The following is a 14,965-nucleotide window of genomic DNA, read 5'->3' as shown; positions in this document are numbered from 1 at the left end:
TCTTTTAAAATATCTATTTTTATATAGAATTAATCAAATAGCATATTAAGCAAAATAATTTACTTTGCATCACTTTGAATGTTTCATATATTTTTTAAACTTTCATATATTTAATAACTTTATTTTTATTTTTAAACATCTCAGTTATTTCACCCTAAATAGAACCAAACCAACCAGCAATAAGATGGGTGGATAGATGGATGGATGGACAGACAGATGGATAGATGGACAGACTGACTACCAGATACTTGTGTTCTTCCCCTCTCCCTTTCTCACTTTATTTTTTTGACTATGTGTATTTCTCAGTACACATCCATATGACTTAAAGAAAAATAGGTATAATGGAAACATAGATCCAAAAAGAACTAAAATCTTGAATTTCCTTTTGAATAAATGATTTGATTTTGTTTTTAATTTCACAAGAAGTTCATATGAAGTCTTCATAAAACTCATATGATCACTGTAAATAAAAGAACACATTACTGTGCAAGGCAGCATTATAGGTGCTGTGGGGAATTCAAAGGTACATTTAAAAATCCCTGCCCTCAAAAAACCTGTGGTCTAGAGAAGACTTTGTATCTATTTATAAATAATGATGGTAGAATGCTAAAAAGTATAAAAAAGAAGAGAGATTCAGAAAAGAGAGGGAGAGATCTTTTTGAAAAAGAAGGTTGAGGGGATAAATAAAAGGTATTATGGAAAAGAATTCTATCTTGAAAGACAGAGATATAAGCTGAGGACTGCAAGAAGTAAAAAGCAGGTAAGAAATTGTGGGCATACTTGAGACACACTGAGTTCCAGAGTCTGGTCAAAGCACAGGTTACTCTTATAAGATAAAAGGCTTAAGAGGTATGTTGGGGGATGAATAGAGATTGGTTAATGAGTATAAAAATCAGTTAGACGAAAGGAATAAGTTCTAGTATGAAATTTAAGAATAAGTTCTAGAGTAGTAGTATGGTTTACAAGGATCTATAGTATATTTTGACATAGCTAGAAGAGAAGATTTGGAATGTTCCCCACACAAAGAAATGATAAATGTCTGAGGTGATGGACATTCCAATTACCTTGATTTGATCATTACACATTGTATGCAGGTATCAAAATATCACATGGACTCCATAAATATGTACAACTATATACCAATAAAAAACAAAACAGGTAGTTGGAGCTAAGTTAGAAAAGTAGAAGCATAATTTGATAGTCAATGGGGGAGTCACTTGAAGGTATCTGATTAGGGCAGTGACGATATGGCCAACATTATGGGCACTGAAGGTTAATTAAGTAAGCTGTGATCTATACGTAAGCTGAAAAACGGAAAACACCAATTAGGATGTTATTGTAACAGTCCAAGTGAATAGTAAGACTCTGAAATATAATGGTTTCCATGCAAATAGAAATAAAAATAAATATTTAAGAGAGAGAACTGACAGAACTTGATGAATAGTTGAATGTAGTCACAGTCACAGAGAGAAGTTAAAATTGTTACTATGCTCCAAACATTAAAAGCTAGAATAATGGAGATACCATCAGGGACATCAGAAGGAGAACAAGTTGGATTTCAGCTACACTGAGTTTTTAATGTCAAAAGATGTCTGAAGAGATTTAAACTGTACAATCACAAATAAGGTCCTAGAGTTTAGAAGTTAGTGCAGCAAGATATAAATTTGGTCATTATCTGTATGTAGTATATTTGAAAACACTGAAGTGAATGAGTGTCAAATGAATGAGAGTGTCAAAAAAGAGGATGTGGGTTGCACGCGGTGGCTCACACCTGTGATCCCAGCGCTTTGGGAGGTGGAGGTGGGTGGATCGCCTGAGGTCAGGAATTTGAGACCAGCCTGGCCAACATAGTGAAACCCCGTCTCCACCAAAAATACAAAAAATTAGCTGGGCATGGTGGTGGGTGCCTGTAATCCCAGCTACTCGGGAGGCTGAGGCAGGAGAATCGCTTGAACCCAGGAGGCGGAGGTTGCTGTGAGCCGAGATTTTGCCATTGCACTCCAGCCTGGGCAACAAGAGTGAAACTTTGTCTCAAAAAAGAGGATGTAAATAGATTTAAATTTTTAGATGGTAGACATTTAATAAATACAATTGGTAGATTCATTCTGATCTCATAGCATTAAATACCATTTATAAAAATTCCAAAATCTGTGTCTCTATCTCACTGAATTCCAAATTCATATGTACAATTTCCTACTTTACTTTCACTTAGATATCTAATAAATAGGCTTTTCAATTAAAACACTTCCTAAATGAAACCCCTGGCTCCTCAATCTCAAATTACTCTTACAGCCTTCCATATTTCTATAAATGGCAACTCCATTCCAAGTTATTCATGTCAAAACCACGGCACAATCCTTGTTTCTCTCTCTCAATCCTTATATCCAGTCCATAAGCAAATTCTTCCAGCTCTACCTTCAGAACACTTTGTAACCAAAATCTGACATCTTCTCACCACTTCTACTACTACTCATCAGTTCTCACTTTGTGTCATTTTATAGCTTCCTGACCTTTCCCTGCTTTTGCCCTTGTTTCCATAGTCTGTTCTCCAAATAGCAGCCAGAATAACCCTTTTAAAACCTGTCAGATCACTTCAGTCCTTTACTTAAAACCTTCCAGACGCTTTCCATCTCACTCAGAAAAAAACCCCCAAAGTCCTTAATGATCTACAGGTCCCACATGATTTGCTCTATCCACCTCTTGGATTTAATCTCCCACCAGTCTCTCCTTCCTTATTCCACAAAGCATACCAATTTAACTAATTTTCAGTGAACATACTGGGTATGTTCCCATTTCAAGACCTTTTTGCCCTTTGCTTGGAACACTTTTCCCAGTAGCTTGTATCTGCACCTCCTTCTGCTCAATGTTGACTTTTAGTGATGCCTTTCCTGACTCCCTTGCAATACAGCAATCACTTTCCCAATCCAAGTATTCCCCATTTCCCTTACTATACATTACTTTGCTGCATAGTGTTTATCACCAATAATAAGTAAAGTATTAACATCAAGCCTGGGCAGATTCAGGCCCACCTGGAAAAATGAACTTGAAGCCTGACTTCCCACAGCACTGTTTTCACAGAATTAAGGTAAACATAGAATGTTTTATCTATCTAGTCTGCTGTGTGAGACTGCACCTGAATTAGAGGAGCTATGAGTTAGCATACAGGCCTTGGGCATCATGACTAGAAAAGTATAAAAGACTGGTGTGAAATTGAAGTTACATCTCTCTTGTGTCAAGGTGACCTACATGAAATATGCCTTTTGTCCATAGCAGCCTGACATGTTCCTTGGGTGGCAGTGGCAAAAGAAGGTGTATTACTTGGGTAGTTGGTGATCCTTTCAATGAAACAAGGATGCTGTACCTACCATTATCTCTTATCTTGTATCATTCTATAACATAAAGGTAATATTAGATTAAAAATCATAATATGTGAGTCTGACTATTCAAGTCCATAACAATTGTTGTTTAGTGTACTATCTGATAAATTATACATTGATTTATTTGTCTATTTTCAGTTTCTCACACTAGAACATAAACCATATGAGAATTTTTCATCCTTGTCCACTGTTCTGTCACCAGAGCCCAAAAGCATACCTGATATAAAAAATATAATACACATACACATTTATATTCATATGTTGAATGAATTAATCAATCAAAGGAAAAATAAAGAAAGAATATCCAATTAAAAGTATCAAAGAGAGAAAACGAAATCCAAAAATTACAGAAAAACGATGGAAATAATCAACTATATCGAATGTTGCAAAGAGTCTTAATATGATAATAAATACAAGATACCCATAATGTTTGATAATTGGGAGGTCAATAACCTTGGAGAAAGTAAGTTTTAATAGAGTAGTGAGAAAAGCAAATTGCTTTAAAAAAGAAAGAAAATAATATCAGTGAGAAGTGCAGAAGTAACAGTAATTTCTAAAGAATAAATTGAGCACCTAAGAAAATAAGTTAGAGAAACTAAATATTATACTAACGAGTTAACATGTTTTTAAATGTAGCAAACTTCAAACAACTTACCAATCTCTTGCTCTGATGACAGAGGATTTAGATTTCTTGCAGAATAATGTTCATTAAACTGGAAAATAATTTTCATTACATATTACTTGTGAAATCAGTATATACAGTATATATATTTGAATCTAAAGCCTAGTTCTTCTAATACACAGAATTGAAGTAGACATATGGTACTTTTATATAGCACACTCTTATACTTAAAAAGATCTATCTTCAAAACCTGTCATTTATTTATATTAAAATAAGGTCTGTTGATTTGATTCAGGCAAAATACACTGTACTAAAGATAGCTCTTACTTTAGAATTTAATATGATCTTTTGCTTTATCCTGAAAGCTTTTAACAAATCAGGTTCTTGGTTTTGTTTTGTTTTGTTTTTTGCCTAGAAAAGTAACAGAAAGTGGATAGCTTCACGTCCGTTCAGATCAAGTTTTGCTGCCAAAAGTCTATTTTCTCAGTAAACAGGCTTTTTAAAAAAAATGAGATCATGACAGCATTGTTTTCTGTGCACTCTTTTCCTCTTCACATTGCATCATGAGCTTTTGTCCATGTCATTATTCTTCTAAAATCTGACTCTTTTCATGGCTCTATAATATTCCTCCAAATAGACAAACCAGACAGTTTCAACCATCCCTTTATACTGGACATGTAAGTTGTCCCAACTTTGTTTCTTATATAAAAGTCACACCTGAATGAACACTGTTATGCACATTTATTTTTCTTTGACAGTTAATAAGGAAATCTGTTTTCTCATAGATTTTATTAGCCACTTGAATTTCTTTTTCAGTGAAGTATCTATTTGTCAAATGGACTTTGCTCATTTTTCTATTGAGAAAGTAGTTTTTTACTTATTGGTACATATAAGCACTTTATATTCTAGAGATGTTAATTAATTCTTTGCAATCTTATTGCAAACATTTTACATCTTTGTCATTTTGCCCTTAAAATTTTTTAACATATAGAAGTTTAGATTTGGAGGTTGCCTCCAAGATGGCCAAATAGGAACAGCTCCAGTCTGCAGCTCCCAGTGAGATTGATGCAGAAGACAGGTGATTTCTGCATTTCCAACTGAGGTATCTGGTTCATCTCAATGGGACTGGTTGGACAGTGGGTGCAGCCCACAGTGGGCAAGGCAAAGCAGCACGGGGCATCCCCTCACCTGTGAAGGGCATGTGGTTGAGGGATTTCCCTTTCCTAGCCAAGGGAGGCTGTGACAGACTGTACCTGGAAAATACTGCACTTCGCCCAAGGTCTTAGCAACCAGCACACCAGGAGATTCCCTCCTGTGCCTGGCTCGGCAGGTGCCATGCCCACGGAGCCATGCTCACTGCTAGCAAAACAGTCTGAAATCAAATTCCATTTGAACCCTTGGAAAGCCTCCTCAAGAAAGACAGGCACATACAAGCCCAGACTGCAAAGACTACAGTAAATACCTAATTCTTCAGTGCCTAGACACCGACAACAACTACAAGCATCAAGATCATCCAGGAAAACATGAACTCACCAAATGAACTAGAAAAATCACCAGGGACCAGTCCTGGGGAAACAGAGATACGTGACCTTTCGGACAGATAATTCAAAATACCTGTTTTGAGGAAACTCAAAGAAATTCAAGATAACAAAGAAAAGGTATTCAGAATTCTATCAGATAAATCTAACAAAGAGATTTAAATAATTAAAAAGAATCAAGCAGAAATTCTAGAGTTGAAAAATGCAACCAGAGTACTGAACAATTCATGAGAGTCTCTTAATAGCAGAATTAATCAAGCAGAAGAATTAGTGAACTCGAAAACAGGCTATTTGGAAATACATAGTCAGAGGAGATTTTAAATAGTATAAAAAAGAATGAAGCACACCTACAAGATCTAGAAAATAGCCTCAAAAGGGCAACTCTAAGAGTCACTGGCCTTAAAGAGGCGATAGAGAAAGAGACGGGAGTAGAAAATTTATTCAAAGAGATAATAATAGAAAACTTACCAAACCTAGAGAAAGATATCCAGATTCAAGTATAAGAAGGTTATAGAACACCAAACAGATTTAACCCAAAGAAGACTAGTTCAAGGCAACTAATACTCAAATTCTCAAAGGTCAAGGATAAAGAAGGGATCCTAAAAGCAGCAAGAGAAAAGAAATAAATAACATACAATGGAGCTCCAATATGTCTGGCAGCAGACTTTTCAGTGGAAACCATACAGGCCAGGAGAGAGTAGCATAACGTATTTAATGTGCTGAAGGAAAAAAACTCTTACACTATAATAGTACATCTGGCAAAAATATCCTTCAAGCATGAAGAGAAATAAAGACCTTCCCAAACAAACAAAAGCTGAGGGGTTTCATCAACACAACTGTCCTATAAGAAATGCTAAAGGCAGTTCTTTGATCTGAAAGAAAACAATGTTAGTCAACAAGAAGAAATCAACTGAAGGTACAAAACTCACTGATAATAGTAAGCACATAGAAAAACAGAATATTATAGTACTGTAATTGTGATTTGTAAACTACTCTTATTTTAAGTAGAAAGACTGATGAACCAAGCAAAAATAATAACTACAACAACTTTCGATGACACAGACAGTACAGTAAGACATAAAGAGAAACAGCAAAAAGTTAAAATGCCAGGGGATTAAGTTAAAGTGTTGAGTTTTTATTAGCTTTATTTTGCATGTTTGTTTATGTAATTTGTGTTAAGTTGTCATCAATTTAAAATAATGGGTTAAAAGATAGAATTTCAGGCTGGGTGCAGTGGCTCACGCCTGTAATCCCAGCACTTTGGGAGGCCAAGGCAGGCAGATTACGAGGTCAGGAGATGGAGACCATCCTGGCCAACATGGTGAAACCCCATCTCTACTAAAGTACAACAACAAAAAAAAATTCGTGGTGGCACGCACCTGTAGTCACAGCTACTCAGGAGGATGAGGCAGGGGAATCACTTGAACCCGGGAGGCGGAGGTTGCAGTGAGCCGAGATTGTGCCAACTGCACTCCAGCCTGGTGAGAGAGTAAGATGTGTCTCAAAAAAAAAAAAAAGATAGAATTTCAAGCCTCATGGTAACCTCAATCAAAAAACAGACAATGGATACACCAAAAATAAAAAGGAAGAAATTAAATTACACCATCAGAGAAAATCACCTTCACTAAAAGGAAGACAGGAAGAAAGGAAAAAAGGAATGAGATCCTGTCATTTGCAACAACATGGATGGAACTGGAGGTCATTATGTTAAATGAAATAAGCCAGGCACAGAAAGACAAACTGCATATTCTCATTTATTTGTGGGACCTAAAAATAAGAACAATTGAACTCATGGAGATAGAGACTAGAAGGATGATTACCAGAGGCTGGGAAAGGTTGGGGGATGGGAGATTGGGGATAGGTGGGAATGGTTAATGGGTACAAAAAACATAGCAAGAATGAATAAGACCTAGTATTTGATAGCACAATAGGGTGACTATAGTCAAAAAATCTAATTGTACATTTTAAAATAACTAAAAGAGTATAATTGGATTGTTTGTAGGACAAAGAATAAATGTTTGAGGGGATGGATACCCTCACTTTCTATGATATGATTATTTCACATTGCATGCCTGTATCAAAATATCTTACCTACCCCCATAAATATATACATCTACTATGTACCCATAAAACCTAAAAATAAATAAATAAAATTTTTTTCTGATTTATCTCATGATTTCTTCTTTGATCTATGGCCTACATATTTAGGATTTTCTTAGATATCACATTGAGCTCTAATTTAATTCCGCTGTGGTCAGAGAACATACTCTGATTTCAATCCTTTTAAATTCATTAAGACTCATTTTATGGCCCAGAATATGGTGTATCTTGCTGAAGGTACCATCAGAACATGAAAAGAATATATATGCTGCCATTGTTGGATGTGATGTACTATAAAGGTCAATTAGATCAAGGTGATTGATGATGTTATTCAGATCTTATTAAAGATCTTTACTGATTGTGTTGTCTAATTCTACCAGCTGCTAAAAGAGGAGTATTAAAAACCTCTATGTTTGAATTTTTGTCTATTTTTCCCTTCAATTCTGTCACTTTTTGTTTCATGTATTTTGAAGCTGTTATTAGGCTTTACACATTTGTGACTGTTATATCTCCCTTATGAACTGACTTTTTTGTCTTTATGAAATGTTCCTCTCATTTCTAGTAATATTCTTTAAGACTACCAGAAATTATATTAATATAGCCATTGTGACCTTCTAATGCTTAGTTTTCATGATACATCATTTTCCATCCATTTACTGTCAACCTGTCTTTGCCTTTATATTTAAAGTATGTTTCTTATAGATAGCTTATATTTGGGTCTTGCTTTTTTTTCCCCCATTCTTACAATCTTTGTCTTTTAATGAGTGTTTAGCCCATTCACACAGTGTAATTATTAAAAAGCACATTCTTTGGTGTAAAATTTATTTGTTTTATGATTTTTTTTACTGTGTGTATTTTTTTTTATTATACTTTAAATTCTAGGGTACATGTGCACAACCGTGTGTATGTTTTTTATTGTTTCTTTTCTGCCTTTTGGGGTTGAATTTTTTAGAATTTCATTTTAATTTATCATCAATCTTATTTTCAATGTTTTCTTGATTATTCTTGACCACTTTCCCCCAGGACAGTTATTAATTATTTTACCAATCTCCTTTCCCAATCCCACCACCACAAAAACAAAACAAAAAATTAAATATAATTTTGTCAGGATTATAATTAGATTTGAATTGGACTATATTTATAAATTGTATTGGGAAGAAATTTATCTTTACAATATTTTCTTCCTATACAAGTACTGCATGTGTTTATGTATTCATTAACTTTTTTCAGTAGTTTTGTAGTTTTCCTTATTCAAAGTATACATGTTTCCTGTTAAATTTATATACATACATTTTGCATTCATGTTATTATTGTAAATGAGAATTAAGTAACTATAGTCTATTTTCATGCCCAGCATACTCCTAGGAATTACTTGTTTTTAAAATAAGCTTTTAAATAAAAAATGAGACAAAAGTTGAAGATGTAAAATACTATAACATGTATGTTACTATATCATCCATCAATAAATTTGTAATTTCAACAATTTAATGTCAGATATGCAAATAAAATATTCTAATCCACATAAAATTGGCTAAATATAATTAACTTAAATGAGCAATAACAATATTACTCATATCACATTGATACTTATGTAGGATTATTAAGTGGTTGATACTTTTCCAAGTGCTTTATGTGTATAAACTCGAATACTCACAAACCCTATGATAATAGTTATTATTTCATTTTACAGATAAGGAAACCAAGCCACTTACCCAAAATCCCACATCTGGTACACACCTCAGTGGTCTGGCTTCAGAGTCTAGTTTTAACCACTACACTGTATTGTTTCTACTTTTTGAATAAAGCATGTCTCAGTTTTCAGCTTTAATTTCTACATATAGAAATAAGCACTTTATCATGATTCATATCACTGAACAGTAGAAACCAATATTAGGTCTTTTAAAATTAACCAGTGATAATGCTGCTGTGTATACACATGTAGTTGAAAAGACCAATTTATAATATGGAACATTTTTATGTTGAGAATTCTACTTTGTCTGAAAGTTAGATACATTAACTATAAAGTCAAATTCATTTTTTAAACTGCCTTTAGCTGTAATTTAAATTATCCCTATCCTGAGATCCGTTTTTAATGAGCAGATGTCAATATGAGGCATTCGAAGTTGAAAACAAAAAGGTAATAGAGAACTTTGTCATACCATCAATACTCAGAATTTTTTTTAAATGCTTCTGTTGATAATCTGCCCCAAGACAGTTTTGTATTAAAGAACTAAAATTACTCAAAGTTCCAGAGCACAATTTTTAGAAATAAAACTTTTGGCTTCTCATATTACCTGATCTGATGAGATTTCTGTATCAAATACAGAAGAATCAAATAAATTCAATCCAGGTGATCTAGAAGTATAACTCATAAGAAAAGAAAGTCCAGGGGATTCCTTTTGTGTTTGAACTTCAGGTACTGCATTTCTATTTATGTTACTGAGAAATAAGAAATCATCAAAATGTTAAAAATCTATTATTAAACACTGAATACTGGTAAGCATCATAAGCAATAGCATAGAGGTGAGAATTAGCACAGTAGGGAAACGTAGGAAGTAGTTATTGAAGTGACAATCCTATGGGGAAAGGATTGTATGAGGTAAAGACTAATGTTAAATAAAGTAGAACAATCAATTTGGGAATAATAACTATGAAAACCTACTGCGAATATACTGTCTGGCTCTATTCTAGGTTCTTCCATAGGCATAACTTACTTATTCTTCACAAGAACCCTATGAAATAGGTACTATTACTATCACTTCCATTTTACAGTAGGGAATTTTGAAGCATAGAAAGGTTAAATGATTTGCTTAAAAGAATAATAAGTGCCAGAAGTGGCAGGTGAATGCAGCAATCCCGATTCAAAGTCCAAGCTCTTAACCTTGACACTGTGCTGTCTTCAAGATTTTGAATGCCAGTGACAAAATTTTAGTGTTGATGAGAAGCCAGCCATTACAGTGATGTATAAGGAAGTTCAATTATAATACGATTTGGGAAAAATAATTAGACAAGACAGTTTATACCAGTGGTTAAAAGCATGGATTCTAGAGCCAGAACGGCCTGGGCTTAAATTTCTATTCTGATGTTGATTAGTTGTATCACCTGTGATTCTGTTTCCTCTTCTGTAAAATAAGGATAATAATGTACCTACAGCTAATAAGGTTGGTGTGAAAATTAAATGAGCAGTATTTATAAAATGTCTAGAGCAATGCCTTGCACATTTTGTTAAGTGTTTGTTAAATTTAATAGAAATCTGATGATACTGCCATAACTATCTCTATTACTGTGAATGAGTCACTTAACTTTACAGATCATAGTTTTCTCATCCATGGAGAGAGGTTTTAGCGTATGAGCTCACATTCTTTCACAGTTCTCAGGTGTGATGACAGGTTCCATTTTGAATGCGCTGCGCTTGAGTCAACAGCATGACATTCAAATCAATAACTCTTATTAGCAATTTAAAATGCGGAAGTAGAGCACAGGTCTGATGCAAAACAACCCTGATGTGAAATCTGCTTGACATGTTTTAGAGAAACCTCAGGGTTCAGTGTTAAGGAAGAGGATGGACTAAACAGAAAGGTGAAGTACAGCACTATTTTCTTGGCTGCAAACTACAAATATGTGGTTTCCAAAATTTAATAATCATGTGAGAGATATTTATGCCTAAAGAGCTTGCTTAATAGAAATGGCAAGTCTTGCTTCAGACACTACAACACATGAAGAAATGACTGACGGAACATTAATTGATGATAAGTCTACATTCTACCATATGTGACAACAGCTTTTTAGCTTGACTTTTTTTTTTGTTTAATAGAGTCTCACTATGTTGCTCAGGCTGGATTCAAATTCCTGGGCTCAAGGAATCCTCCTCCCTTAGCCTCCCAAATAGCTGGGACTGCAGGCACATGCCACTATGTTAGGCTTAGCTTGATATTTTAAATTTTCTTTATCCTTTGGAAAAATCTTAAATCTACACACTATTGCTTTATAAGTACATGGGATTTATGCCATCTTCAGCTAAATGTTGCAGGAAAAATGGAGAAGAGGGTCTATGAAACAGGAACAGCAGGGTATTAATAATTGTTAAAACAGGGTGAGGGTAAATGGAGGTGTGTTATATTAGTCTTTCTCTTCTTTGTATGTCTGAAATACTACATAATAAAAACTTGTTAAAGTTACAGGTACTAGGCATTTTACTATTCCTATCAGTTATTTATCTAATTCAACACACAGATAATTTAACAGTAGTTATTAATTAAAATCCTACATTTCGAACGGTGGGGTTTTAGGGAATTTTATTTTCTCCAATGACTCAGATGCTTTCACAGCTTCAGGAGTTCCTAAAAATATAGGAATTTCAGATGTTCGTGGAAAATTCTCCGCTCTCTCTTCTACTTCATCACTATCATTTTCTATTGGCTTCCCAAAATGTTCAGTATATATAGCCTGCAAATTCAAAGTAACAGAAAACTATAAAAAACAAATGCTGTGGCATATATGACATACATAAAAATGCATGAGGAAAATACCTTATTAATCCATGATGCTAACATTTCACAGACAAAATAAGTGAAATAAGAATAACTGGTGAAAGTGATACTAAAACATATACCAAAATATAGAAAAATAAATATTTATCCGATTTTTTCTTTTCTTTCCAGTTCCATCTTCCACTCTTACCTGAAAAAGTAAATGATAGCCAGAACATATTGGAATTGATGAAAAAAATGATTAGGAATGATTTTTCTTTTAAAATTTCCACAATATGCTCTTTGGGTGAACAATTACATACGCTATCTCCTTGAAAGTGAAAAATGATGTACTTTTAAGCAATCTTGCTCTCATTGATTAATTTCGTTTTCACACTTTTTTGACCTTATAAATCTGTTATGCTACTTTCTCTACAATAATTGAGAATCTGAATACTAATTTTCCTTTACGTCATTTTGTAGAATAGAGATATGATTTGTCAAATATGCTCATTATGCCAAATCCCATTACAGAAATAATTTGGGTCCCTTCATCAAAAAATGTGCTTATTACTTGTGTTTCTTTACAGCAAAATACTACTTGATGTTTCTCTTATTTTAGCCTTTAATAGTTAGACTGAACTTGATATACATTGTTTACATCTATCATCAGGAAAGTGTTCCACTATTTAAATAATGCTTTCAAGATACTTTTATGGCAACCACTGCTCTTGAATTGCCGTGGTGAATCATTCAATCTTACCAAACAAAATTATTTTCCTCAATCATTATTTAGTTGTAGTCAAGATATACTGTCACTTACTAATGATAACTTTTTGTATATGTTTTTTAATTTTTAAAAAAATTTATTGATGCATAATAGTTTACATAGTTTTGGGATACATGTGATAATTTAACACATTCATGTAATTTGTAAATATCAAATCAGTGTAGTTGGGATATCCATCACCTTAAATATTTGTCTTTTCTTCATGCTAGAAACTTTGACTTATTCTCTTCTAGCTATTTTGACAGGTACAATAGATGGCTGTAAGCTGTAGTCACTATACTGATCTATCTAACACAAGGCCTTATTTCTTTTATCAAACTATATAGTTGCATCCATTAATCAGCTTCTCTACACTCCGCCTTCCCCACTACCCTTCCTGGACTCTGGTAACCACCAATCTATACTGTATCATCTTGAAACCCGCTTTTTTAGCTCCCACATATGAGTGAGAAGATGTGATATTTGTCTTTCTGTGCTTGGTTTATTTTGCTTAACGTAATGACCATCAGTTCCATCCATGTTGCTGCAAATAACTAAATTTCACTCTTTTTTATGGCCGAATAATATATTTTTGTATATTTTCATATAAAATGTTTGTGGCTTCATCTTTTAATCTGAAAAACAGAATCTGTAACTCTCTAGAAACCTGATCACCAAGCTGACAACATCTCACATAAATCACATAAATCATTGTACTAAATCTGAAATTTAAATAGACATAATATTTTAAATTGGAATTTTTGCTTAGAAATTAGAAATAAAATATTTGACTTACTTGTGAAGTACATTTTGATTCTCTTACTTGTCTTACCGTCTCTTTATCTCCATACTCAGCATCTGCTGTCATATAAGAACAAACTATTTTTCTCTTTTTGTAATTTTATTGTAAAATAAAACATTAGTCTAGCCATTTGAAATAGCTAATATTTAGCTGTTTTAACCTGCAAAAATGGCAAGTTCCTATGGTTCAACATAATACATACAGATAAGAGAGTAAAAAATATGAACAGTTTAACAAACAAAATTATAAAGAGAATACCCATGTTTCTTTACCCAGGTAAAGAAATCCAACATCATGAGCACTCTAAAAAGTTTCACATTCACCAAGTCTTGCTCCTCGGAGGTAATCACTATCCTGACTTTTGTGACAATCATTTCCTTAGTTGGCTTTGTTTTATCATCTAAATAATATAGCCTATTTTTCCTGTTTTAAATGTTATATAATAACATATGTATGCTCTTATGTTTTGGTTTTTTGTTTTGCATATGCTTGTAAGATGCATCCATATTATCGCACAAAGACACAGTTCTCTTATTTTTACTGATGTAAAGTATTCCATTGCACAAACACAATATATCTATCCATTCTATTGCAAATGGATATTTGAAGTGTTTCTGCTTTCATGTACAACCAATGATATTATGAACATTCTTTTACGTATATCCTTGCATGTATGTACTTCTATTTCTCTAGTATATACCTAGGATTGGAACTACGAGGTATGGGGTATGTATATCTCTAATTTTACTAGATGCCAAATTTTTCCAAACGGTTGTACCAATTTTTTGTGGTAACCTGTCATTCTGAATTACTCCAGGAAATCATTCAATATCACCAGACAAAATGATTAGCTCCAATTATAATTTAGGTATGGTCTCAATATGTAGTCATTTATTAATGGAGTTCCCACCAATAGTTTATGAGAATTCCTATTATCCTACATTCTCCTACTTAGTATTGTTAGACTTTTTAAGTTTTGCTAATCTGGTGGATGTGTAATGATACCTCACTGTAGTTTTATTTTGAGTTACCTGATTTTCATATGTTTATCTGCCACAAAAGATTCTCTTTTCTAAAGTGTATACTTTTATACTTTGCACATATTTCTAATTGGGTTGTCTGCTTTTTTCTTCTTCATTTATAGAAGTGCTTTACACATTTTGGAAACTACTCTTTTGAAAGTTTTATGTACTTCAAATATATTATCTGCCCTTGTACTCTTTTTATGGTATCTTTTGATAAACAGAAATTGTTAATTTTAATATTGCCAAATTTCTCCATCTTTCTT

General features: G+C 33.4%; 1 protein-coding gene and 1 pseudogene across 2 annotated transcripts in view; both read right to left on the bottom strand.

Moving 5' to 3' along the window:
* Nucleotides 1-4,059, bottom strand: part of LOC101024338 — a 57,452-nt pseudogene extending 53,393 nt beyond the window's left edge. Inside the window, exon 1 of the transcript XR_161314.5 lies at nt 4,033-4,059. The product of XR_161314.5 is annotated as a eukaryotic translation initiation factor 2 subunit 3 pseudogene (transcript). The remainder of the gene's footprint in view (nt 1-4,032) is intronic.
* C7H14orf39 (chromosome 7 C14orf39 homolog) overlaps nt 1-14,965 on the bottom strand; it is a 44,346-nt gene that overhangs the window by 1,925 nt on the left and 27,456 nt on the right. The window contains exons 14-17 of the mRNA XM_017961224.3: nt 13,672-13,733; nt 11,905-12,083; nt 9,932-10,076; nt 4,033-4,090 (exon numbers count right to left, since the gene is read on the bottom strand). Of these exons, the coding sequence (XP_017816713.1) occupies nt 4,033-4,090; nt 9,932-10,076; nt 11,905-12,083; nt 13,672-13,733 (444 nt within the window). The remainder of the gene's footprint in view (nt 1-4,032; nt 4,091-9,931; nt 10,077-11,904; nt 12,084-13,671; nt 13,734-14,965) is intronic.

Source organism: Papio anubis, chromosome 7 (genome assembly GCF_008728515.1).
Source record: "Papio anubis isolate 15944 chromosome 7, Panubis1.0, whole genome shotgun sequence".
Classification (NCBI taxonomy): domain Eukaryota; kingdom Metazoa; phylum Chordata; class Mammalia; order Primates; family Cercopithecidae; genus Papio; species Papio anubis.
The sequence above is the reverse complement of the archived record's forward strand: the minus strand, read 5'-3'. Positions and strand labels throughout refer to the sequence as shown.